The sequence below is a fragment of the Colius striatus genome, chromosome 3 (genome assembly GCF_028858725.1).
Source record: "Colius striatus isolate bColStr4 chromosome 3, bColStr4.1.hap1, whole genome shotgun sequence".
Taxonomy (NCBI): domain Eukaryota; kingdom Metazoa; phylum Chordata; class Aves; order Coliiformes; family Coliidae; genus Colius; species Colius striatus.
The window spans coordinates 93,960,758-93,987,389 of NC_084761.1; the positions used below are offsets into that span (position 1 = coordinate 93,960,758).

Here is a 26,632-nt window from a genome sequence, read left to right on the forward strand (position 1 = left end):
CTGCGTACAAGTGCTGCAGCCTGAGGAGACGGGGAAGTTGTGAAGGAGCGGCGCTCCGGGCCGGGCTGCGCCGAGCTGGGCCGCGCCGCCAGGACCGTGCTGGCGGAGGCCGGGCTGGGCAGGCACCGGCACCCGGGCAGACAGGGCGGCCCGGCGGCACAAGAGGAGGAGGAGGAGGAAGAAGAGGAGCGCGGCCCGGTGCCGGCCGCTATGGACCAGTGCGTGACGGTGGAGCGGGAGCTGGAGAAGGTGCTGCAGAAGTTCTCGGGCTACGGACAGCTCTGCGAACGCAGCCTGGAAGAGCTCATCCAGTACGCGGGCGGGCTGCGCCGGGAGATCCTCCAGACTGAGAGTATGTGGAGACCCTCCCTCCTCTTGGTTGCCCCTCAACCCTTTCCCTGAAGAGACCGCGCCAGGCTCCTTCTTTTTGGGCTAAAAGGCCCCAAACTTTGGGCCTCTGTGGGCTGGGGGAACCCCTCCAGAGAGCTCTCCCCACCCCTCGGGTCTGTATCGCCGTCTCCCGTTCCGGGGGCTTTCTGCCCCGCTTACGGGCCGGCCCAGGGAGCAGGAAAGGTCTCTGCTGGGGAGGGATGTTAAGGGAAAACTTAAAGGTAGCGAGAGGTATCGACCCTCCCGGGCCTCGTCTGCCTCCTGCGTGCTGCTGAACAGGAGGGTTTATTCCTGATCAGCAGGTACGGCGTGACCCCGGTCAGCGTGTTTCATACCTTCTGCGCCTTTATGTTAAGTTATGATGAGGTTAGTCACCCACAGGGGAAATACACAACAGGGCTGCCCTGTTTTCTCCCCCTTCTCTTTTATCTTTTGATGGTTATTATTTTTTTTTCCTGCAAAGTCACTAACTTGTTTTCATTTGACGTGACTCGGTTTAGAAGCGTTTAGGGTAAAGCCACTCTTTATCTGGAAGTAAACACGGCCGCCTCAGTCTTGTCTGTGTTTTACAGCTGATGTTGAGCACTCGCGCAGGCGGGCGGGATGGCCAAAGCACGCTGTAAACACCAGGCATTTAAACCTTGCGAAATAGCCGAGATGGAGGTAATGCAGTGTTTATTGATGGAGTGGGAGGGGACGCTGAGGCTGCTGAAGTGATTTTCCCAAGGCCATGCAGGAAGCCAGCGATGGCTCAGGGATTAAAAATGGGAACTTGCAGCCTCCTGAGGCTTGAGAGCAAACTGTGCTATTTCACTGGTTTTTTGGAACCTGTTTTTGTTTGGCTCAGAGAAAAAAAAAAAAGTGTTTGCTGTGGTATTGTACAAATACAGGTGCAAAGCTCAAAGTGTATAATTTCAGGAACATAAAAGCCCGTGTATTAGAGCTGCTGTGTGTACACAGCAATTTCCATGCAGAGCAAACGTGCAGCTCCAGTTCTGAGGCATTTATTCGCAATGAAATAAATTTTGGTCTTTTTGGCATTGTTTTGAATGATGTTTCAATAGATGTATTTTGTGCTATCTGAAGCAGTTTGGGCTTTTGCATTAAGGAGAGTTGATAAAATACATATCTTTACAAAGTGAGACTCCTACCTTGCCCAGAAAGCTGTGTGGCCTGACCCTTAGGCTTGTATTAGTTTTTCTAGGACTCTTTGGGGCTGTAAAGATTTGTCTGTGAGAATTCTGTTGCCGGTCCAGAGCTTTTTTGTCCCTTCATGATACAGTTAAAAGGTTCCAGCATGCAATTTCTTCAGGGCCCTCATTTGGTTTTCCATCTGAACTGGGATTAAGAGTTTTTGGGATTGTCCTGTGAAGGCCCTGGTTGTGTTTTCAGCACTTGCCAAATAAGTGGGTGATGCTGTCTCAGCAGTGTACGTCCCAAATTTATCTTTCTTTCAGTAAGTACCCTAGAATGAAACCAATATGTTGTTAGTGCACCCTAAAACCTCTGGAGTTCACTTTTGACATCTGAGGGTATGCTGCCTTTATGTTTTTGAAAGTGAATGAAGTGGAAGCAGCCAAGCATTGTAATGTGGAGCTTTATCATTCAGGGGTGTGATCTGCAGAAACACATTTTTGCATACAATGTCAAAGGAAATAAGTAAAAAGGAAAGAAAACACTCATTGCTAAAGAAAGAGATAATGCTGTAGGACAAGGTTTGGGAGCAGAGATGTATGAAAAGGCCTTAAATAGGCAGTGGATGTAAAAAGGAAATGGGTGGAGAGAAACTGTTCAAAACTGAACTGTTTTTCTTTTCCCCACTCATACAGTCTCTTAAATTTCTGTAGCTGTTTTCCTGTTAAAGCCTAAGCACAGAACAGCCCTGTGCTAAGGCCTGTGAACAGGAGGACAAAGTTTGTTTTTCTTCTCTCTTCCCCTAATATATCTCGTTTTCTGGAGTAGCTGAGGCAGGATTGTGAGTTCTTGAATGATACAAATGTGTCTGGCTGAGTAAACTTGGCTTTGGACTCTACTCTGTGCCTGATGTCTGCTCACTAATGTGGTGTTTTTTTAAGAAATGTGACTGTATGAAGCCAATATAGAAAGAGGCTGTCAGTCTGTAGTGCTCTGTGAATGCTGGACTGCTGGTATGACTGTCTGCAGGCTTTCTTCTGCTGATTTATTAGGAGTAGCATAGTTTAATTAAAGCTGAAAGGGAGAAGTGCAGGGGGGAAATCTTTTCTCTTAATGCTCTGAGGGCTTTTCCTGTGTAGACATTTTCACTGTAGTTTCTTTCTGCTGCAGTAAGAGTTAGGAGCCAATAATTCACTTATTGGCTTGGGGTAGAAACAGACATGTAAGTCGTTTGGGTTTTATCTTAATGGCTTTTCTTGCCAAAACCCAGCTATTACGAGAGTGTATTTTAACCTCTGTCTTTCTTGGCTAATGAGTATTTCCATTTTGCTTCTTGCATAATCTGAGTGATCGTTTTGTCTTGGCAAAAGTCACGAGAGAGTTATTGGAGAGCCTTCATGTGATCCTTTAAAAAATGTCTATCATAAAAATTAAATAGCAGCTAAGAAATAATCATTATTCTTGAATTAATTTTTAGGAGATGAGCATCATTTAAGAGTTGAGTGAAATTTTACCTTTTCTTTCAGGATGCATAAAGTCAACTTAGTGATCATGCACTGAAGAGACTGTTTTGATGCTGTTACTCCCCACTCATTCACTGGGGAAAATACAGAGCCATGATTGCCTGGGAGGTGATGGTTAACTTCAGGGGACTGGAGGCAGAAAACCAGTTAAAGCCTTTTCTTTATTTTCCTAAAAGCTATGACTTTTACAAAAATACTATTAAAGCTTCCTCAGGTGGGGCTTGTGAGGATGAACAACAGTGATTTTCTAGAGATGAGCTAGTTTCAATGCGGAACAACAGAAGGTTGTTTTCACTGCTGATGTCAGCAGTGGGGTTGAGAGTTAGGATACATAGAGGAAGGTATCTAGAATAAGTGGCTGGTAAATTATTACCTACTCCCTGACTACAGCTCTTTTTTTGTCTGGATTTCATTTGTGTATGGAGTGTACTGTTAAGAGTTTGTTTCTGTTCTTGGATTGTCAGTCTTGCAGCAGCAGCAGCAGTTCAATGCACCTGCATTTTGCTTTCCATGCAGTACCGGAACTCGTGCTGCTGAAAACAAAGGCATGTTAAAATGGGAAATGAGAAAGGAACAAGCTTTATGGAGAACATAATTGCTTCTAACATCTTTCTTCTGAAGAGATATTTTGGGGGTTTTGTTTTTTCACATGAAGGGTTTAGATCTGGAATGTTAGGGATGCGTTTCTGGGCTGCTATCCTGCTTAAATTAGCCTTCCCATGCACTTAAAGTCTGCAAAGTCTGTGTCCCTGAAGGAAAATCTCTTCATGTAGAATGAACTTTGAGGAAGGAGAAACCCTCAGAGGTAAGACAGGAGAAGAGATTCTCCTAGTAATTTTGAAATCAAAAGCTGAGGCTGAAGTAAAGCACAAATGAGTATATTTTTTTTCCCAATGAGAGCTATAGAGTTTTGTTTGAGTTGAGGCAAGAGGAGTGTAAACTCTTCAGTGCAGTGATGTGGTCAGGAGCTTGTAAACCTTTTGCATTTATTGTTTTGATCACAGAATGGGTGATACAGCATTGGACCTGTTGGTTGGACAGCAGTTTAAAAAGATCCCAGTTTCTAGACAATAAATCTTCTAACAAAATGTGAACTTGATGTTCAGTCGGGTCCTTTACAGGTCGTTTCTCATCCATGGAGGAGAATGTGAGACCAGTTGGCTGAACTGTTAAGAGTCATTTCCAGAAGTTGGAAAGCAAAAGATTCTTACAGCTCAAACACCAACAGAATCTGATAGAATTTGGTAGCTTGTGGAGCAGGAGTGAACTGGGCCTTTGTTAATCCAAATTTTGCTTGCACCTTGTATCTTCAGGGAACTGTCTGAAAGAGAACTGATCCTGTTTGGTGGCTTCCTATTATATCCTATGAGATTTGTGGATTGGGGTGTTACTTTGAGATGTGTTTATTAATCTACTGTGACTGTGACACATGAGATCTTTACATGAATTTTTTAAACTGTTGCACTTGCTCAGTGTTATTGTGCACCCGGATGGATTCCTGATTCCACGAGGGAGCTCTGTTCTGCACATCTCCCTTCATTTACACTGATCTTGCTTTCCAAATACTCTCTAGATTGCATTTCTTTCTTTACTGCCATTTGTTGTCTTTATGTGTTGTTGCTTATTGAGAGATTTTGTAATACCATTTGCTTGTAACAAAGTCAGTAATTTTCCTCTCTTTTTTGCCTAGATCAAGATGGAGACTTGTCAGGGACAATTTCACTTGTTATGACCCAATGTTGTAAAAGAATAAAAGACACAGTTCAAAAACTGGCCTCTGATCATAAAGACATTCACAGCAGTGTATCCCGAGTTGGAAAAGCCATTGATAAGGTATTTATATTGGGTTTTGATTGTATTGTATTCTGTGATGTGTACTCTGCTTTACAAACTTTGGATTTATGTTGCAATTAATCTTAATTAAATCTTCCTGTCAATTACAGAAGCGTGGGCTCAGGGCAGTGCAAGACAGTGGGGTGCACAGTACCTGCTTTCAGAACTCATTGTGCACAGAGTATTCCGTCTGGCACAGCTCAAATCACTTCTGACAAAACATTCCCTGCTGATATTATTAGACTTAGAAATAGCATGTGTTATCAGTTTAGCAAAATGTTTGCTTCAGAATCTGTCTCAATGAGAAATAGTGTTTATATGTATATACATAATCTCTAGTTAATTCTCAGAAGCAAATAATTAAAAAGTGGCATTTTGTTCTAGAAGGCAACTTTTAAAGAAAGTTTGTTTGTGTTTTGGGTGCATCAGTGGTTCTTAGGGCTCAGTTTGCTAACACACAGTGTTCTTCATGTGAGTAGTTTCCACTTCTCATAGTATCAGTGTCTGTGCCATAAGGAATAATAAGGTCAGGCAGTTTATCTTTGAAGGTTTTGCATATAAGGTATTCTCATATGAATTTCAGGTTCAAGAATAAATGAGATCTGGATATATTTTCATAGGTAGATATTAATTCTTTGAAATGATACTAAACTTCCTTTTTTGTGATAAATGGTGCTATATGGGAACTTTCAGGCTGTGCTTTTCTCCATCTGTGTGCACTTTCATGTAAGAATTGTTTTATATGAAAGGTGTCTTGTCTCTGCTTCTTTTTTTGGACATTATCATGTCACAGTTTCATATTGGAACGTGCTTATGCTGATAGGGCTTAAACCTTTGGGTTGAGGTGCACTTTATAATCCTGCTAAGGAAGGTGCTAGTAAATGAATCTTTTCATCTAGACAAAGACTTTTGCAGCATTAGAGAATACTCATTCATCCTTATTAGTAACAGCACTCTGTTAAAGCATAATGTAATAGTAGTGCAGTGAAGAAACAAAGGATGTGATTCTGCATTATTGGGCAGAATGTCTGTGCAACTGTTATATTTTTTTTTTGCTTATATCTATGACTGATCATCATGGAGAACTCAAACCCTGCTCCTAATAGCTTTCATGCAAACGTCACTGTTATCCAAAGCTTAAGGATGCATCTGTCTCTAATCCTTGCTGCTGTATCTAAACCAATTAACTAGAGTAAAATTCCATCCTTATTACTGGCTTGAAGCTTGAATTAAATCTGTGTAATCTTGCCCTAAGTTTGAAACTTTCCTATTCTGGTTTAGCAAGGGGACTTTGTTCAAACAGACTTCCAGCTTTGAGTATATCTTTTTCATTTAAATACTGAGATAGAGCAGCCCTGGGTTGTATATAGAGGATGTGAATATTCAATAGAAATTGGTGATTGGATATTTCTTAGCTTAATAAAGTTTAGGTGTGAGTCTAATCTCCAAATTGCTGCTTCAGTTATGTGCATAGTTTTCCCAGTGTTGTTTCTGTCCTGCTCTTATAAATGTATCTATTCTATGTGTCTGAAAAAAGGTAACTGTAAATAAAAGCATTTAAACAATAGCAAGTGTGTGGCTTTGTAAAAGAGTGGAAAGGATAATCTGCTCAGTGCCTGTTGAGTGTCAGAAGGGCTATTACAGTGAGGTGTTAAAAAACTTGCTGGATTCAGTGTGCTCATTCCTCTATGTTTTCAGTCTTGCTTAATGTCTGTGGTGGTTACATTAAAAGAATAGAAACAGTGGGAACTGGTGCTGGTAATGAGGGGTGCATTTTTATGAAGTTCAGAGCATCAGTTATGATTGTTTCCTTAAATATGAACTTTGTTTGACACTTTTTAATGCAAGTAGTTTGGACTTTATTAGTTTTCCCTGAGTGTAGTATCTTAAGGGAACTACTTGAAAATGTGCCTTGAAGCCTTGGCCTGTTTATCAGATGACTGTGTGATGTTTAAATCCTGGTGGTATTTAATGCTTCCCTGGACAGTGCCATTTGAAGCAGATCTTCCATATGTACTTAATGCAATTCTCCTCTGCTGACTGAAAATATGGTTGAAATCTGCCAACAAAGTCTTTGCTGGCATCCCGTAACCTATTGAAATTGCCCTCATAATAAGCTTAAACCAATAGAAGTGATTAAGTGTAATGCATGTAGTGAATTCATTCCCAACACATTTTGGGTGAATTACTACTGCTTCCTAACTAAACTGCTGGTTACAATTTAAAACAGCACAGCCCTTGCCTTGATCCTCATTTATTTTATAGACAGATTAACATCTCTGGAACACTGCTGATGGTCTTCCTAGCTCTATGTGCTGAGGCACAGATAAATGTAGCTCATTATTTTATACTGCCTGATTTGAGATTGGGAAACATGCTAATACCGGTGCAAATTACATGTGACACATCCAAATGACAGCTGTTGTTACATGTAGAATCAACAAACCTCTGACTTAACGAGCTTTGGTTTTAAAAGAACTTGTATTAATCTGCTTATGGCAAATTTTATGTTAAATTTGTTTCTTCCAGTGTTGAGGCAGGGTTATACCTGTATGCAAAGTTTAGTCTGATTGGTGGCTAAGATAGTGTAGTTATTCCTGATGAACTTGGATGGGAACTAGATTTGTCTGCCTGCACGATTCACTCCGAGAACAGAAGCTCCTAAGCATCTGAAAAACAAAAGAGTTAAAATTTGGCATCAAATATGAACCATGAAATGCCAAATATGAAGTCTGAAATGCCAAAACTTTGTGTGTTGCTTTTTAGGGAATGCTTCCTGGAAAGTTCATCTAATAAGCTGAAGCCTTTTTTCACAGTAGTTCTCCATGGATTCCTTGCTTCTGATCAGGAAGAGTTACCCTTTCTTCCAAAGAGCATTTTCTCTTTTGAAAGGAAATGTTTGCATCCATTTTTTCCTTTATTGTACTGGCATTTGCTCTGCTTCCAGAACTCCTCATGTCCTTGTTCAGGTTGTTACCAGGTATCTCACTCATCAATCTCCTAGAAAATCAGTCATTCTCCTGGAATGATTTTAATTCATCTCTAAGCATGTTTGACAGGGCTACTAAATATTTACTCCTCTAACAGCAGTCTGTCTGAGTAGTGGCTAAATGCCTTCATTCAGGAAAGTAAGAGGAGTAAATGATGGCTTCTTCCATGGTTTTCCCTGAATGTTAAGCCTGTTTTTAAAGGCCCAACATCTCAATCCAATCTTTGTTTAGGGAAAGCAAACTTTTACCCAAGTTAGTCTTCCTTTCTTGTAAAAACTTGTATAGAACCAAACTAAAAACCTTTGCTGATCAACATGTAATTCCATTGCTGTGAAGAGCATGGCAAGATAAACACAAAGTCTGAAAGCTGAACTTTTCTACCAACAAACTGAACAGATGGGGTAAACAAATGTATTTTATTTGTATTTTGGGTTAGAGTCCAGAAGAAGGAATGCACAAAATAATCTCAGCTGAGAAACTGAGGAATAAAACTGTCTTTAATCATCATCCTTGTTCATAGCAGGTTGTTACTAATAACATGGAAGGTTTTATGTTAGTTAAAATGGTCCATCTTGTGTGCTGCAGGTCTCAAAGTCCTCACATTTCAGCAATTATCAGCAAAGTGCTTTACATTGTTATCATTGGTGTGTTTAGCACGTAAATAGTCATCTCTTAAAACAAGGCTTGTATCTTGTCAACATTAACTGACACCCTTCTAACATTGAAAACAGAGAAGCACAAAACAACCTTTCTGGAGCTTGGAACTTAGAGAATGGATTTCAACTTTTGAAATCTTGTTCAACCCCCCACGCTATCAGTTAGCATACTGCTAGCATTTAGAAAACAAAACTGAGATGTGTAGTCACCAGTGTATCATGCATGCATGACAGTTATGAAATAAGTAAGCCAGAGGCAAGCAGTAATTTACTCTGACATGTGACAGTCACTCACTGTGATATGTACAGTCAGTTCCTGAAGCTCCTCAGGACCCAGAGGAGGCAGAGCCATAGAATCCCACATATAATAAAGACCTCAGAAATTGTTTTGAAACCCCCAAAAGTTACTGAATGAACCTGGTCAAGACTGGGTTGATAAGGGAATAGATCAAGGGGAAGAAAAAAATGGAGATCCTCAGGTTATATAGTGTAACTTTGAATCTACAGCACCTCTAGAAATTTATATGACTTATTGTTGCCATCTTTTCTGGGATTTAAAACATCACATTTACAATGGGGTTTTGAAAAGGTTTTCAAGGCTCATAGGTTTGGCGTTTCAGAAGAAAAATGTGGATTTTGTGAAGGAGCTGAAGTAAGTGGCTCAACCTCCTCTGCCCCCGGGCAATGAAAAGGATGTGATGATGTTTAAAGCATTATTTCAGCTCTAATGGCTGGTAACTGCCCAGAAGTTTACAGCTGCTTCTCGAGATTGTACATTCCTAGAACTTGAAATTGCAGAAGAATAACTTCAACTTAATTATTTTTAGATTACTGATGCTCCCTTCCTCAGAATCTAAGTAACAAAAGCAAGCTTCTGTATTCTCAATACTGCCTCTGATAATATATTGTCCATGGATTTGTTATCTGCTAGTGGTGTTTGGACAGCAATACCAAAATCAGTAATGGTGGTGAGCCTTAAAGGTTTCAAAGGGTTGGCACAAAGAACAACAGTATTTAGTCTTCAGGAGGCTTAAGTTGTTTCAAGATACCGTTTAAAGCTGAGTAGAGTGTGACAAGAAGCTCACAGGTTAAGACACCCAAGTGAAAATGTTTTTAAATGTGAGCCTTCAATGAATGACAATAATCCCGTTTTTTCTATAGTAGCTAGCAACAGGACAAGGGGTGATGGGATGAAGCTGGAACACAAAAAGTTCCACTTAAACATAAGAAAAAACTATTTCACTCTTGATGTGAGGGAGCCCTGGCACAGGCTGCCCAGAGGGATTGTGGAGGCTCCTTCCTTGGAGATCTTCAAGACCCGCCTGGACATGTTCTTGTGTGACCTGATCTAGGTGACCCTGCTTCTGCAGGAGGATTGGACTAGATGATCTCTAAAGGTCCCTTCCAACCCCTACCATTCTATGATTCTTATTTAGTTGCTCACCTTGCTTAGCCATCTCTGAAAGATGGAAGAGATGACTTGCTAGCCTAAGGTTAATGTGCCACTGAAAGTCTCCTGAGAGACCTGACCAGGGTGGTACTTTTCAAGCCATGCACGCTGAGATGAGGAGGCTGTCCCTTTCTCATAGTGACAGAACAGCATCAAAGGAGATGTGGAGGTGTCTTGATGAAGGAAATTAATAGGTGGCAAAGAGAAGGAAGAGGCAGTGCAAAGCTGGAAGATGGCTCTTACCAACTTGGTGTTATATGCTGTGGCTCTTTGCCAGAATTATATGCTTGTGATAGCTCAGTGGCCCCAAATTGTACAGGACTGTTGATGGTCAGAGAGTCACAGCCGAAGCACTACTGTGTTCACCAAACTCTGGCTGTAGTCACTGGATCAGACAGTAAGAACTTACTTCTAGACTCTGGTTTCTTTTCCAAGAGTTTTGTTTTATGTAATGGCTGAGGGTTTTTATTCCAATTAACCTGCTTGCCCCAATCATAAAACATGTTATCGGTTCAAATCCTGCTTTATGTCTTGGATGAGAATACGTGTTGCTCTCCTGGTGCCAAGAGGCACAGTGCCAAGCGGTTCCAAGTGTCGCTAAAGAGTCCCTGTGACAAGATTTTTACTTATTCCTGGAATGTGTCCATAGGCCACTGGCCTAAAAATACATGGCAGAAGGATCAGTGAGGTTAGATCTATAAAAGATCTCTCAGAACTTCAAAGCTTATCCTGTTGCTGGGATGTTGAAGTCTTCAGAGATTTGAATTTCATTGTTGTTTGGGGGTGGAGAGAAGTGACATTTTCCTTTTTCAGCATTGTCTAACCCCCAGCTATGTAAAAAAAACCCTCTTGAGTTAGTTAAGACTTCTAATTGGGTGGGCTGTAGTGACAGTGATGCACTGATAATGCTGTTTTGATCCTAGTGTAGGCGATTTTGTTTTCTGTTCTCTGCGCGTTTTCAATTTTTACGTGTGGAAAAAGCCTTTTCTGCAGATTCTTCCTTCAAAACTACATCGAGGTCTGGAAACTCCTTGATTAGTTAACTGGATTTCTAATTTGCTGGTTAGACTGGTAATTTCATAGAATCATGGAATGGTAGGGGTTGAAAGGGACCTTTAGAGATCATCTAGTCCAACCCTCTGCCAAAGCAGGTCCCACCTAGATCAGGTTGCATAGGAATATGTCCAGGCTGGTCTTGAAGACCTCCAAGGAAGGAGCCTCCACAATTTGTCAGTGTAATTCCTTCTAGGGGATAATATTCAGACTTGGAACAAGCAAGCCAAAGAACTTCTTCTGTACACAGGAGATAAAGAAACACATTACAGATATATATGACTTTGAACAGGAGGTAGTTGAGGGCCGACTTGAGGAAGAGGCAGGTGGCATTGGAGTGGAGACAGGTGTCCAGCATAATTAAAGTAAAATTCACATGGGGTGATTGTGTATTTTTTTTTCCAGCTTATTAACTGTTAATTTGCCTGTTTCAGAATTTTGACTCTGACATCAGCAGCGTGGGGATAGATGGGTGCTGGCAGGCTGACAGCCAGAGGATCCTCAACGAGGTGATGGTGGAGCACTTCTTTCGGCAGGGCATGTTGGATGTAGCCGAGGAACTTTGTCAGGTAATGCTAAGTGTGGGTGTCGAATGGTACCAACTGTGCCAGTGTCCTGCTCTGAACGTTCCAGATGAACATTTAAACTATCAGACAAACAGCAGTTGAATTCCATTGGCTTTTTTTTTAATGCTTTAGCTAAAAAACTGCCTTTGTTTTTTTCAGGAATCTGGTCTATCGATAGATCAAAGTCAAAAAGAACCATTTGTGGAGTTAAATCGAATATTGGAAGCATTAAAAGTTAGAGTTTTGAGACCTGCACTAGAGTGAGTCTGCTCAGTTCTTTTCTCCCCTTTTTTTTGAATGCTTTTAACAAATCCTTAGTTTTTCACTTTAAATATTGGTTTTAGTGTATTTTGGTGTGTGTCTGTTTTGTCCTGTGAGACATCTAGTTACTGGGGGAAGCTCTTTCTGCTTTTGTCCCCTCTGCATCCCTCCCCATGGACATTGCTTAACTAAGGCTCTCTGTCTTAGACAAAGGATTAACTTGAGTCATTGGTGATTGTGATCTAAGATTTTGGGAAGAAATATCACTTGAAGAGTTGTCTGGCATGGTAGCACTTAGCCTTATACTCAGTCATTAGTGAACCTTATTTCTAAAGGTCTAGTTATGAAGGCTACCAGGACTCATTAAAGGTGTTGAGGGCCACTAAATATTTTTGCCTTCACTGAGCCTTTGGGCTGATCAGAACTTGTCTTGGGATCAAAGTTCTTTCCTCAAGTCACTCAGATAAGGGACTGTAGGGTGGGAAGAGGAAGTGGAAGGGTAGTAGTGTGCTTTGCAGTCTGCTGCTGCCAGGGAGGTGCTGATTTAACACCAGGTGAGAGCCAGGACTGATAGTGAGATCTGTTAGTGAGATTTCTTCTGACCAGTTAATGGGAGTCAGTGGATAATGCTGAACTTTCAGATGCAAACCAGGCCTGGGAGTATCTGAAGTCTGTCAGTTCACCTTAGACCCAGGATGTTTTCATGACCTTAGTAGACTTTACAACCATTAGACCTGTAAGCTGGTGCTAAAAGTGACAGTGAGAAGGAAAAGGTGATGAAGTATCTCATTGTCTCCTGTTGTATCATTTACAGTAGTGGATATGTAACTGCACAGTACCATTGCAGAGTAGCTTGTATTTTAAAAATAAGAAACCCTACCCAAACCTTCAACCTATTGTTCTTTTTAAGTTGAGAGAGCTTTGATAAGCTTAGACTGGTCTTGGAAGTAAGGGGGGGGAAAACCCCCACTGTTCACTTCCCCACTCCCTTGCCAAAAAGCAACTAAAACCAAACAAAAAATCCCAGAACAACTTTGAAGTGAGTTTTTAAAAATAGAATCAGTAAAACAAAAGCTAATTCAACATTTCTGTGTTTCATTCCAGAGTATAATTCATATACTTCAGATACCTTTTTTGCATCATGGTAGTTATTTACATTTTCATATTAACAAACATTTTCCTTTCCCTTCACATGAACCAACAGACATATGCTACCTCACAGTTCATTGTCATCTAAGCAAAGCACAGGGATGCTCTGATATATCAACCATTGTGTTCATAAACTAAATCCTGGATTATGCCTCTGGGTCATGCAAAGTTCGACCTAAATAGCTGGTGTTTGGATATAGTGACACAGGTGGAGAGCTCAGGTGGTTTATCACTATGGAGTTGGCTAATCAAAGGGAAGCAACACTGAAATGCTTGGTGTTACAACTGAAACAGGTTTTACTGTCAGCTACACCACTTATTTCTTGTAGTTCAAGTAGAAACATAGCTATTGTGAAGGATACTCTCTGAGGAACAGTAGCTTGCTGTTGTATCCATTCATTTCAAGTCCCTAAAGTCATTCTAGCCCCGGTTTGCTAGGCCTTCTGCCTTACTCGTTGCTACTTTGTCGTGTCTTGTAGTTCCTGCAATGTGTTTAAATATTTTTCCAACAAAGGAGAAGGCATAGTCCTTCTTCCAAAGAGCTCTTATTCCAAAGACAGCTGAATGGACAGAGAATAGGGTGTATTGTCAGCACAGTTTGTATGCTGCCCTCCCTCCCCCACCCTGTCTCATTTTTGTTTATAATGTTTATTCTGTTTAAACTCTTCAGTGCTTCTCTTTGCCTGCTGCTGGACAAAGAGAATCTTTATTTATAGCAATGCTTATGTAAAAAACGTGGCTGGTAGTGAGGCTGATCAAAATGTGACAAAACTGTACAGTTTAGATGGTAACTGATACATTTAAATGCTGGGTAGTTCTACGGAACTGCTGATGCTAGTGAAGGTACCTCCCATGTTATCTCCCAGCAGACACATGTATTTGAGAGGAACCACTCCTGGAGGGGCAGTCTGTATATGAGAGAAGCTTTAATGGGTAGCACTTCTCTTTGGGCAAAAAGCTGATAAATGGCTAAAATTAGCATCAGTAAATACGGCTTTAGGGACATAAACCCACAGTCTCAAAGTGGCTACTGACAGTGAGGTTGAAGCAAGGAGAACTAATTACAGTATCATGAAGCAGGAAGGGGAGTTTACCCATGCAAAATTCCAGAAGGCTGGGATGAAAGCAATAACCAGTCTCTCTGGCTCTGCCAGTGCTCTGCAGTTGGTGCTTGGCTTAACTGGCTGTTGGAACTGAGGCAAACACAAGGGTGGCTCCTGATCCCTGGTGGTGTCACATCAACAAGTCTTGGGAAAAGACTTTCAAAGCCCTGTTTTATCATATGGTGATAAAAAGAAGTTAATATTTGTATCTGATTTTAAAAAGACCCTAACTGTAGTTTTGTTAGATTTTCTTACTAATACAAGTTCCAACATTTAAAAAGGCTGAGCTTCAGAATTCCATGTACAGAACACTGCTGGCCAGAACACTTTTCTTTTTGTGGGGTGTGCTACTTGACTTTCTAGATGCCCAGTCTGGCCCTACACCCTAAGCCTGTCATCTCTGTACCTCCACAGGATCCCATTAATTTCCAGTGACTTCTCTCATTGTAATTTGGTGATGGGAAGGGAAATCCATAGGTTCTTTCTGGATGGATTCTAGCCCATCTGAGCTCTGTCTGGTGAATCTCCATGTGAAGGTCTGGTAGGAACGACTTGCAGGTTCAAAGCTTTTGGCTGTAGTCTCCTGGGGAAGAGATATTGTCTTCTGTCTGTAAAGCAGCAAGGTGCATAGGTCCTGGTATTTGCTGGGACCTTTGGGGTATAGTTTAAACTTAATCTCCTCTTTGCTAGGCTTTGTGAAACTCATTTTAACTAAATCCTATGTGAGAGCTAAAAGAGAGCTCTGTGTACTTGTGGCTTGAATAATATACTGTATACTATAAACTTAAAAAAAAATCAGATGGACTTGAGTCTCAGAAGTGCAGAGACTCTGAAAGCATCATTTTGAGAGAGATGTTGTGATTACTAATGATTTTGGATGGCGACAGAGTATGTAGGTCAGATGTTTTAAACCTCACTTGTTAGTTTTTTGTCTTTCCATTGGAAACAGGAACAGCACATCCTAGACCAAACACCTCAGGCCTCACTTCTGTGGCTGCTTTCTTCTGATACAAGTCTGTGCTGCCACTCAAAGAGCTAAAAATGGAAAGCCTGCCTGAAAGCTAATTTGGAAAAATAGGCTCCATCTTTCCAAGATGAAGTGCCATATCATGTGGTTGTGAATATTGGCTCTTTTGATGCAATAGAGATTGATATCTCATTAATGGGACTGGGGACTAGTCATCTTGTTTATTGACAGTAGTTTTTGTTGTCATTCAGCTACTTATTGGTCTGTTTGTTACCTTCAGGCTCTTGTTTTCTCTGTTGGGAGTGAGCTTTGTTGCCACTACATCTCATTTAAACCGTGGACAATGATCATAAAAAAACAACCCAACAAAAACAAAACCCAGACCAACCAACTAAACAAAAACCCCACACAAACCACTCAGCCCATGGTTAGTGAGTGTGCCCTGCCCTCTTGATGGAGTTTATGGACTTGACAGTCTTCTGAAAGTGCTTGAATGGGGGACACTAGGACTTATTCTTAGTTCAAAGGCTACATTTTTCACCACTGAAAGGTTAATGCTGTCATTACAAAGACTTGCTAATAAAGTCAGGCTCCTGACATTTTTACCACAACAAATTGAAAGTAGATACTTGCTTGTTAACACTCCATCTTAATGCAGAAGCCTAACTTGCATTGAAGGCTTTGCCAGCGCTGTAAGAATGCTTAATGCTCTTATTTTAGTACTGATTGAGAAGAACAGAAGCCTCACATACCCCTTCTTTTTAAGGAACAGAGACTACTTCACTTCCTTGCTGAAAAGTGAAAAGCTCTTTGCTTAATGGGGGCCCCACAGTGCAAATAGTATAACTAATTAACACTAATGAGAAACAGATGTCCTGAAGAACATTGAAACTTGAAGTTATAAGAGTAAGACTGAATTTATTTAGGCCTGACTAAACTGAATTAAAGAAGCAAACCTCACTGAAACAACAAACCAGCATTAGTGCTGTTACGGTGGATAAGACCCAGAAGTGATTCCAAGTTAAAAATAACACAGAAAGCAAAGTTTAATCAGGGTAAAGTGTGATATTTAAACAGATTTCCCTCCTCTGTATCACCCATGGCAAAGTCTTAATAAAGCCCCATCTTCAAGGCCCCCCATAGGCGTGCTTCCCCCCTCCAGGGCAACATCCACACAGGTGGTGGCTTAGAGGAAATGTTTGGGGAATGAGGAAGTTGGAAAATATGTTCTCAAAAGGCTTGGCCAAACTTCTTCGACGTGCAGCTGAAGATTGCCTGTGACTCTTAAGATTCAGAGTGGTTTTAATCCAAATATGGTAGATTCTTGTTATTTCTACCCTATATTGTGCCTAATTCAGTCTTGTCTTCCAACCAGTGAGTGTTGAATTTTGGAGAGGTTTTAAGCTGTCCAGCAGCACCAAAAGTACCATTCTTCATGTGTTGTGTGCTCTGTGTAGCTCTGTGCTTGTAAAGGGTCCTGTCACTTTCTGTGCTCTGGATAACTTGCAGAAGTTCAGGGAACAGTCATTTTTCTCCTTGAAATAGATGTTTGATAATGGTAATAATTTCATATGGTGTAGGCTGACACTTAATTACCCTTGTGACGTGTCCCATTGTACCTCCTTGTTTCTTCTAGGTGGGCGGTATCCAACAGAGAAATGCTTATGGCACAGAATAGCTCGTTGGAATTTAAACTGCACAGATTATACTTCATTAGTTTATTGATGGGTGGAACAGCTAATCAAAGAGAAGCACTTCAGTATGCAAAAAACTTCCAGCCCTTCGCCCTGAATCATCAGAAAGGTAAGCTTTTGGTCACATTCAAGGGATTTAAAGCACTTGGATGTGGCACCTTGTAGTAAAACATAAAGCTCCAAACATGTTTGATTCCATTATTTTCATTTTGAAGGAGGCTTTCCATTTCTTTTCTGTATTTAACATGTATAACCCAAATCCTTACAGTTGGGATTAATTCCTCTTTTTAATTTGATTTAAAGAGGGCACAAACTGATATTTTAATATGTTGGCACATTTGCTTAAATGGAAGGTTTTTGACTCTCTAAATAACATGTAGATTACATCTAGAATAGGCTTGGTGCCAGGGTAAAGTGTTAAAAATGCACAGAAATGTTCTTGGAATAGTCATCTGCTATTTTCTGCTGCGTGGGGGATTACAAAGAGAAATGAAACTTTTGAAAAATGAGTGTGTGAGTTAAATGAACCATCTCAAACTGAACTCACTTTTAGGGTATTCTGTGTGTCATCCCACAAAAAAAGTAAAGCTGTTTGAAGGAAATTGATGGGCAGCATGTCGTGCTCATAGAGGAGCAGACAGTCCCCTGCCATCCGTAGTGGGCTGGAGCTCTGGTAGCTGTAGGTGTGTGTTTGGTGATGGCTGTAATTGTGTTTTCTAGAGGTGAGGCTGGGTATGATTTGGTGTGTGTCTTACCTGTTTTCCATGTAAAACCTACAACTGTAGACACTGGCTTTTATTTGTAGCATACAATAAGTGTAACTGTTGCTGATCCCTCTCAGATATTCAGGTTTTGATGGGCAGCCTGGTGTATCTGCGGCAAGGAATAGAGAACTCTCCGTACGTTCATCTATTAGATGCTAACCAGTGGGCAGACATCTGTGACATCTTCACAAGGGATGCTTGTGCTCTTCTGGGCCTCTCAGTGGAATCACCTCTCAGTGTTAGGTATGCTGGTTTTCATTTGCTTTTAAGACCAAGTACACAGTGTTTTAGTTTCTATTTCTTGTCGAGGAAAGAGGAAACAACTTTTGAGATGCAGTCTGATCTAGGGGGTGTTAAAGGAGGAGTGGGGTTACAACTAGCTCATACAAGATTTGCAAAGGTTAGTTTACCCTGCACCCTTACAGCTCAGGAGGAAGCTTTCATGGATGGAATTTGGCTTCTGTAGTTTAGACATCAGTCAGAAAGATGCGGATGGCGGTTGGCCAATTATTCCCACAGCAAATGTGTGAAAACTGTCCCTACTGCTTAACTGCAAAATCCTCCAAAACTATGCCCATGATCCTCTCAGCATTTGATTATCTTAGTTCTTAGGTCATGTGTGACTTTACCCATCTTCTCCTCAGAAGAATGCTTAAGAGTTATGTTGTGGTTTCAACTGCTAAATTGTTTGCTGGACCTCATTTGCAAAGAAGAAAGAGGCACTTTTCAAGCTCAGTAGCTAATCTAACAAAATGCAAATCTGTAGGAGGCTGTTGGAAATGTGAAGAAAACCCAACCTAATCTCCCTCTAGCTTTTCTGAAGATAAAACAGATTAGCCTCTATTTAGCCTTTGGATGTCAATTCCCCTGATAGACTCCCCTGATGTTCTCATTTTCATTTGGGCTGTTAAATAGAAAGGAAATTATATGTGTCTTTCTGGAATAGATTTGCTATTTAGCAAAAGCTTTACTACCTTTTGCCTTCCCCCCTCCCCCCCATTGTTTGCATGTTACTATTATTAGACCTCTGTGTAAGCACAGAGGTTTAGAGCTCTTAAAATGACCCAGCCTCCTACTTCTCCTGTTTGCACCTCTGGTCACAAAACACAACACAAGCAACAAAGGGAACACTTTCAGATTATTTGTCTTCCTACAATAAATGTGGTGAGATCCAGTTTGTGTATCTTATAGATATCTAAAACTTCTGTCCCTGGCTTTTGGTTTTCATCTCTTTCCTGTTGCTGTTAACAGCAGTCTTTTTACATTTTAATTGCTCATACACTGATGCTGTAATGTGATTTTCAGTGCAAAGGGCCAAGAAGGGGATTTTCCATGAAGTGGAAGTGGAAAATCCTTGTTATTGCTGTCTGGATTGTTTGGACATTTGCTTTGTGTCTGGTGTGAAATGGATTGCCCCACAATGTGATTACTGTACAGGTGGTATTGATATTCTTGTCATAAACAAGACTGTTCTAAACTGACCTGACCTTTGAGTACTGCAAATCCTTTAGAAATTAAACCAGCTTGAAGTTAAATCCCTGCTGGAAAATAGTGGTCACCTTTTTTTTTAAGGCTGATGGGTTTCTCTGCTGTTTATCTAATCCAGTACATTCCTGATGGTCCCACTTTACTCTGTGGAGTCAGTAGGAAAGCTGTTGTTTTCCTTCTGAAGGAGGTTGTGGTTCAGCATCTTGAAGAACTACAGGACACCGTTTGAATTTACTACTTAACTTGTACACTTAAAGGGCTCTTCCCAAGATGTTATTGTACAGTAATGCTTTTCTTTCTACAAATACTTCTTGTCTAAACTTTCCATGGGGTGAACACAAGTTATCTCAGGGCTGAAATAACCAAAACCCAAAGCATAAAGGATTAAAATGACCAGATGGAGGTGAGGGATATGATTTTTGTGAGACCTATAGGGCATTTTAGTCACATCCCTCCCAAGTAAACTAGCCAGTATGTTCCTGCAGAAACATAAAAGCAAGTGTCTGGAGGGGCAGAGTGGAGAGGAAGGTCATGACTTTGTAGACAATAAAACTTGCACAAATAGTCCAAAAAAATCTGCCAAAGAAACAAAGCAGGCTGATACCAAGGTCAAATCCTGTTTCTGTTGCTGTTGATTTCCAGGCCTATAGTACTGTCATTAGACTGAAATCCATCAAATCAGCTGTTAATTTGTGGAAACTCTGTGTCATACTTTGTTTTGTAACATCATGAGCTATTTCAAAATAGTGTGGTAAGTTCTGGTAATGGGTAATTCCCAGAGCAAGCTCAACGATTGGGACACTGCCTTTGGTCAGTTTGACACTGCCATTCCTGTTACAGGCTGTGCTTTCCTTCCTTCACTTGCCTTTCCATGCTTTTTTTCATGGTTGTTTTCTTGATTTAAGGTGAAGGTGGAAAGACATGTTTCTTTATATGGTAATTACATATAATGAAAGGATTATGAGTTGTGTGTACATGTGGGTTGTGTGGAAACTCTTAGACTCCATGCATGCTTCCATAGTTCAGAAAACAACTACTTATATAAGCTAACACAATGTTTTCCTCCTGTACAGCTCAAAATCAAAGTAGGTGGTATAGAAAATGGATTCATTATAGGACTCAGAGCAGGAGTAACTGTTGTTTTCAGCCTAGAATATAGCACATGAGGGCCTCAGCCTAAGATGCAGGTCAACTGATATACTGATATGATGCTTGTTATACTTGAAGGGAGGAGGAGGAACTGAATGAAGCAGTACAGTACTCTTGTCTCCCAGCTAATCTATAAAGTAGCAATATGAACAGTGCTGCTCTCCTCACTTGCACCCTATATTAATGTTTCCTTTTGCTGCAGTTTTTCAGCAGGTTGTGTAGCGTTACCAGCTCTAATCAACATCAAGGCAGTTATTGAACAAAGGCAGTGCACAGGCGTTTGGAACCAGAAGGATGAGCTGCCGGTGAGTTGATGCAGAGCCATCCCAGGGCAGGTTTCTCATGGGGGATGCTGTTTTCAGGTTGTTTTTGTGCTGAATGTTAAAGGGTGTTACACATGACCTCTCAGGCTTAGGGCTTCCTACTGTGCAGAGCCCTGATGGCCCCTGTACCTGCTGCTTTCCTGTGGGTTTCAGCCAGTAGCCAAGCTGAGTGTGACTGGCAGATACACACACAAAGGGCCCCCCTTCGACCAGCTACACAGGCTGCCATGGACACGCTGCCTGCAGCAGCAGCCACGTGCAGGACTTGGCATAAAACAAAAGCATAGACAGCCAAGATACTTTCCTCCTCTTTGGCTGATAGAGACTGAGATTCACTGGTGTAGGCACATATGAACCACTCCAGATTCACAATCAAATGCACCTTCAGGGACCTTTACATACTGGCATGGCCTTTCTGGCCCCTTTTATACCCCTGTATTCCTCTCCAGTCTCCCCTGGTCACAGTCCTCCTGATTCTCCCCTCTCCTCTGAGACCCTTGGGTCTCCATTCTTACCTGTTTGGTTGCATTTTCTTGATGGTCTGTCCATTAGTATGACTGACAAGGTTGCTTCTTGTTACTGTCTTCATCATGTCTGTGTATCTCAGTTTAGTTGCTCCCCTGTTCTCTTGTTATCCCCTTTCACATTGAAAAAGTCCTTGGTCAAATGACCTTAATAAAACAGTGCTCTCACCTTCCACTTAGCCTTACACTGAACAAGTGAGATGTTTCTGTGAAAACTGGGAAGTGCACCCCACTGAAACACATTCATGTCCCCTAGTTAGGCTTGAGCTCTGTCCAGAAGTTGCTTTGTACTGACTCTTTATCAGGCAGACAGGAGATGAAAGAATTAGTGCTACTGAAGTGGGGAACTGCTTTGGGATTGGGTGCATTATGCTTCCAGCACAACTCACTTATATCAGCTGAATTGAAGTTCGGTTGTTATGAAACCCCAATTTCCCTTTATAGCTCTTACTGGGTGTGTGCAGTTCTCCAGTGGCCTGCTCCTGATTTAGAAAGAAAACCTATTTAGTGCAAACTGGACATGAGCTGAGGTAGTCTGTGGCTGGAAGGCTCATGTCTAGTGGAAGTATTTTGTGTTGGCTTTCTCCCAGCCGTGTTTTCTGCAACACTGAGAGCGTAACCTTCAAGAGTGACAGGTTCATGCCCTGCTGTTGAGATAGGACTACTTAGCTAGGGAGCATTTGGGAAAAGATTGCTGTCAGATGCAGTTCAGTTAATAATACATATATGCCTCCCTGCATTTTTCTGTACCTGAGAGTCTCTAACATGTGCTGTTTAGGCAGTATTGAGAGGGGAAGCCGTGTTTTCATTGTGTAAAGACAGAGGTTAAGTAGCATAAAAAGATTACATTGATAGAACTGAAGACTGGTCAGAGCCAAGAGCTTCAGGTACAGAAGCTGTTGATTTTTTTTGCAGTTCTCAATCAATTCCTGAAGTAACAGACCCATTCTTTTCTGCCAGATGTCACTGCCTGAAATCATTTTGTCCTTATAGCTGGAGTTATGCTGTACCAGTGCCTTCTATGATTCTGATTAGTTTCATTATTGATATGACACGTAGGTGCTGGGAGAGTCTTTTCAGAAGCTGTGGAACTATAACATAATCCAAGGGGTTTTCTCCTTGGGTTTTTTTGGTTTTGTTTCATCTGTCATCTATTAGATCTGTCATCTATTAGATCTGTCATCTATTAGATCTGTCATCTAAACCCCTTTGGAAGTCATTGGCTAGCAAATAAAATCATCTTAGGTCACCGATTCAGTTTTCCTGCCAGGGCATAGATCTGCACTAAAATATGCACTTGTCCCTTTGGCAGAATACCCTGCTTTGTTTGGGGATGGAGAGAAACAATATGAATCACTATTTTAAGGTCATGATTAAGTATTTTTGGCTGGGAAATTGTCAGGCTTCCACACAATGGATTTTGCTGCCTTCATCTCTGACTTGTGAAATCCCTTAAGTAAGTAAGGGTCGTGACCTAGAAGGATAATGATCTGGAAATGCAGTTTCTCATGATAAATGGTTATGTTAATTTCTTTCACAGATTGAAGTGGACCTTGGTAAAAAGTGTTGGTATCATTCCATATTTGCCTGCCCCATTCTTCGTCAGCAAACAACAGATAACAACCCACCTATGAAATTAGTCTGTGGTCATATTATATCAAGAGATGCTTTGAATAAAATGTTTAATGGCAGCAAGTAAGTACCATTCCTTTATTTAAAGCAATGTACAGACAGGAACAAATCTTAAGACCAGAATACTGGGATTTGGGAAAACTGAGTCCATAATTACATAATTGGTGGAAGCTTGTTAATCTTGGGGAGTGACTTAAAAGCCAGATAATCCCAGGTTGATGTGCCAGAGAAAAGCTTAGTATAGCCTCTGATGTTGTAGAAAGTGAGATTACATGAAGGAATGCAATGAGCAGAGTAATTTTCTGAATTGTAAGTGCCATTCTGTTGTCTGAAATTCAAAATAAAGGCTTTTACACACACAGGTTTTCGTTGGGAGTGAGGTTAGTAATGCACGAAGCGTCCCTTTGGAAAGAAAATGAAACCTCTGGGGAAACACGTCTTCGTAATTGAGCAGGAAGCTGAATTACCACTGTGGAAATATTCCTCTTGAGACATCAGTGGGGTGCCTACAGGCTTTTGGGAAGGAGGAAATAGGAGAGAGCAAGCTACACAGGTTTCCTTGAGGAAGAGCCAGTGGTAGTTTGAATTGAACATGTGCAGCTTTGGTGGAGACCGACAGCTTAACTCAGAGCTGTGAGTTGCTTTGCGAAATGAGGTGTGAAAAGAAGTGACTGTTTCAGCTGTGGCTGGGACTGCTGAGGGATGTTTGCATTCTCAGCCCTGTTGGGAGAGCCTGGAGGTGAGCCCTCACGAGTGGCTTCAGACAGTTTAAGCCAGCAAACTTGCTGCTGTGTTATTGCTGTCCCAGATCACCGATTCCATTGATCAGCTTTAGTGACAGCGCAGCTCCGATGGGATGGACTCAGGTCAGGGTGTAAAGGCCTGAACTTAGAGATGGGGAAAATGGATCAATGCTAGAAGAAATATTGTAGGCAAGTGGAATTATATCAGTGGAGACCTCAGCAGGGAGGCCAGGCTGACCTCTTTAGTCATAGCCTGCAGGAGCTGATCTAAGTGGGTTATAAAAACCACAGCATTTGGGCACCAGACAGTAAAATGTGCTGGATGCTGAGGAAGTCAAAGTGAAAGCTGCCAGCCTGTTTAAAATGGCTAAAATGCAACAAAGTTATCCACAAGTAGAAAGAACAAATGAATCATGAAGAGTAAGTTCTTGGTAATCAATAATTCAGGAGGGTGTGGGTGAAAGGCCAGAAGGAATATAATGAGAAGAAAAAGCATCGTAAGTTCTCTCTTCTAAAGGTGACTTTGAGTAGAGCAAAGCATTACATCTTCAGAGTGCATTTGTTTCACACTACAGGGGAAAGAAGAGGAAGGATTATCACTGCCCACTCAATGCTTTCAGTTGTTGCACGTTGCCACGATTTTAACACGTTGTCTTTGTCCCCAGATTAAAATGCCCCTATTGTCCGATGGAACAGAGCCCTGGAGATGCCAAACAGATATTTTTCTGAAGAAGAGTTTCATTATGCAGTTTGTAAGTGACACTCTGGATTTCAGGTGCATTTCAGGAGAATTAAAAACCACACTTGTTCCGTTTTATGCAGCAGACTGAGGACTCCTGTGTTTGTATAAGCTAATGCTACAGAAACTTTGCCAACATTTAGTAGATACATACCAAGTGGAAATGCTACAGAAATATTATTACCATAGGGCTTTACTATACTCTTGGTCTCCATACCTGATCAAGTTACTACACCAGCAGTTGTCATTCAATGCAGGTTTTTGTACTTAATTCTATGGTGACTTTTTACTTTTTAAAAGCAGAACTCGATCACCCCCATTTGTTTCATATTCTTCCTGCTATTACTCCCATCATTCTATCAATAACTGTCACCTTAGAGAATGTTTGTGGAAGAGGTTTTATTTCCTGTAATGTGTACATAATTAAAGGTAACTACATCACACACACACAAAGTTTGATAAATTGAATAGTGGTTATAAAACTGATTTGTATTTTTTTGGCTGAAGAAGCTGTGATATAATCTGAGTTCTTCTTTCCAACATTTTTGTTCAACTTTTACATAGAATTCAAAGTAAATGTGCATATATATAAAGTATATAAAATATATAGCCCCAAGGGGCTACCTGTTAAAATCCATCACTAATTTATAAGGGTGATGCGTGGCTAAATTAATACCGGAGCAGAGAATGAGTAGGAAATCCTGTTCCTTTGGTTTCACCATCAAGAAGTGTTTTGTGTAAGAGAACATTCAATAAATTCTGAAGTGGAAATGCTTTTAGTCGATGCCATTTGCTCTCTGGCCTTTGTAGTCACGTTCTTTGAACTTTGTATTCAGGATTAGGCTATAAATGTCATGTTGCTGTATCGTTTAATAGTCATGATAGTGTGCTATTTATAAACAGTTATCCAAACCAAATAAATTGTAGAAGTATTCATTGTGAAATGGGGAAAAAAAGCATGTTCTGGTGCAATCTACTGATCACAACTCTGCACTTGGCAGAACTGGGCCCTACATCATATATTAAGAGGTAGCAAGTTTTCTGTAGCTTGAACACTTTGCTTCTAGCCTTGTTTTTGTAGTAGAATATTACTGCCACTGCCATTTCTTTCTCTTCTTTTTTTCCTGCTGAATCTGTCAGATTGTTGACTAGGTAAATTTGTACTCCTAAACGAGCTGTAGGTCATGGCAGTGAAATCTTTTCTAGTGTGCATATCTTTGTATTTATTGCAGTGTCCTATAGTAGGGCAAGCAGCCGTAAGGCATGCAGAGCTACATGTACCATTCTATTTCTGTATTGTGGAGTTAAAACCCAAACCAAGCCCCAAGCTTCTATGTTTGAATACTGACACACTGGTTGACTGCACTAGCACAATGCACTACAGAGAAGACTGGCTTTTGAGAAACCTCCACCTTTGGAATCTGTACGTCGCCTGACGAGAGACGGGAGTTGGACTCTGGTCACGTCTGGGACACGGGGCCTCCCTGAAGAGACCTTGAGAGGAGAGCGAGTCAAGGCACACACAAATGCTAAACTTTTGGATGTGTTTGATACATGTGAAAAACACAGGTGTGTGAGTTTTATTTGAGTTCTTTTTCTGCAGAGCTTCCAACTGTATTCACACTGAGTCCAAACCAACCACGTTACCGAGTGGTAACATCAACAATAAACGGGTGAGGATATTCTTTTCCATCTAGGTTTCCTGGTCGTGCTGAAGTTTGAGTTCTTTTTTTAACCTTTCCTTTGGAGTGGAACTGCTTGATGCTTTTGGATTCATACAAAGTGGTATCTGAAGTATTTAAAAGAAACCAATAATAACAAAGACCTGAAAACCCCCACCCTGAGGTGTAAGTGCTGCATCTTTTCTCTGCTGTTCTCCTGATGTTTTGGCATTGCTGTCAACACTAGGAAGTGCCTCTAATGCAGTTGCCTAGAGTACAGGGATGGCACAGTTATTAAATGACAAGGGGTTACACAGTCACCTTACATGTTGGAATGTTTTTAACACGGAGTGATCGTGTTTTCGCTTTAGATCCATAGCTAATTGAAAAAACTCACCTGTTTTCACCAGGAAAAATGCAGTTCTTTTCCTAGTTTACAGTCTGTTTAAAAAGAATTGCTTGCAGTTTTGCAGCTCCACCACCAGGTGATGCTCGCAGTCAACGGAGGATGCTTGTATGCTCCCAGTAGTGGGATGTCGTGGTGGGTGCCGTGAAACGTCTACGTTTGGGTCGTTGCAGCCATGCAGTTTGCCCTTGGAGGTGATGCAAGTTGTCTGCTACTACTGTCTGATATGCTTCTGGTTATTAGAGAAAGCGGCTTGTACAGGGAAAAGTGAATAATACCTTGAGATTTAAAGTTTTCATACCTGGAATATAGTTAACACCTCATAGACATGTATTTTCTGCTTCCCTGGAGACATTCAAAACCCACCTGGATGAGTTCCTGTGTGACCTACTGTAGGTGGTCCTGCTCTGGCAGTGGGATGGGACTAGAGGATC

The 26,632-nt window shown here is 41.1% G+C and overlaps 1 protein-coding gene across 2 annotated transcripts; it reads left to right on the top strand.

Annotated features, from left to right (window-relative positions):
• RMND5A (required for meiotic nuclear division 5 homolog A) lies at positions 1-25,823 on the top strand. 2 transcript variants are annotated; one of them, XM_061993655.1, is made up of 10 exons: positions 265-352; positions 963-1,053; positions 4,738-4,880; positions 11,464-11,598; positions 11,755-11,855; positions 16,712-16,878; positions 17,611-17,776; positions 20,373-20,475; positions 22,558-22,712; positions 24,058-25,823. In XM_061993655.1, the coding sequence occupies exons 3-10, from the start codon at positions 4,776-4,778 to the stop codon at positions 24,119-24,121; spliced, it is 996 nt and encodes a 331-aa protein (XP_061849639.1). In that variant the 5' UTR covers positions 265-352; positions 963-1,053; positions 4,738-4,775; the 3' UTR covers positions 24,122-25,823. The 2 variants fall into 2 exon arrangements, with proteins under 2 accessions (XP_061849638.1, XP_061849639.1); XM_061993654.1 differs by lacking the exon at positions 963-1,053 and having other exon boundaries at positions 1-352.
• Positions 25,824-26,632: the final 809 nt, after the last annotated feature.

What these genes read in the sequence shown, in the direction of transcription:
- RMND5A (XM_061993654.1), top strand. Translation starts at nt 211, where the DNA reads ATGGACCAGTGCGTGACGGTGGAGCGGGAGCTGGAGAAGGTGCTGCAG. An exon ending in GGAGATCCTCCAGACTGAGA is followed by an intron (nt 353 to 4,737) that starts GTATGTGGAGAC and finishes TTTTTTGCCTAG; the next exon opens with ATCAAGATGGAGACTTGTCA. An exon ending in TAGCCGAGGAACTTTGTCAG is followed by an intron (nt 11,599 to 11,754) that starts GTAATGCTAAGT and finishes TGTTTTTTTCAG; the next exon opens with GAATCTGGTCTATCGATAGA.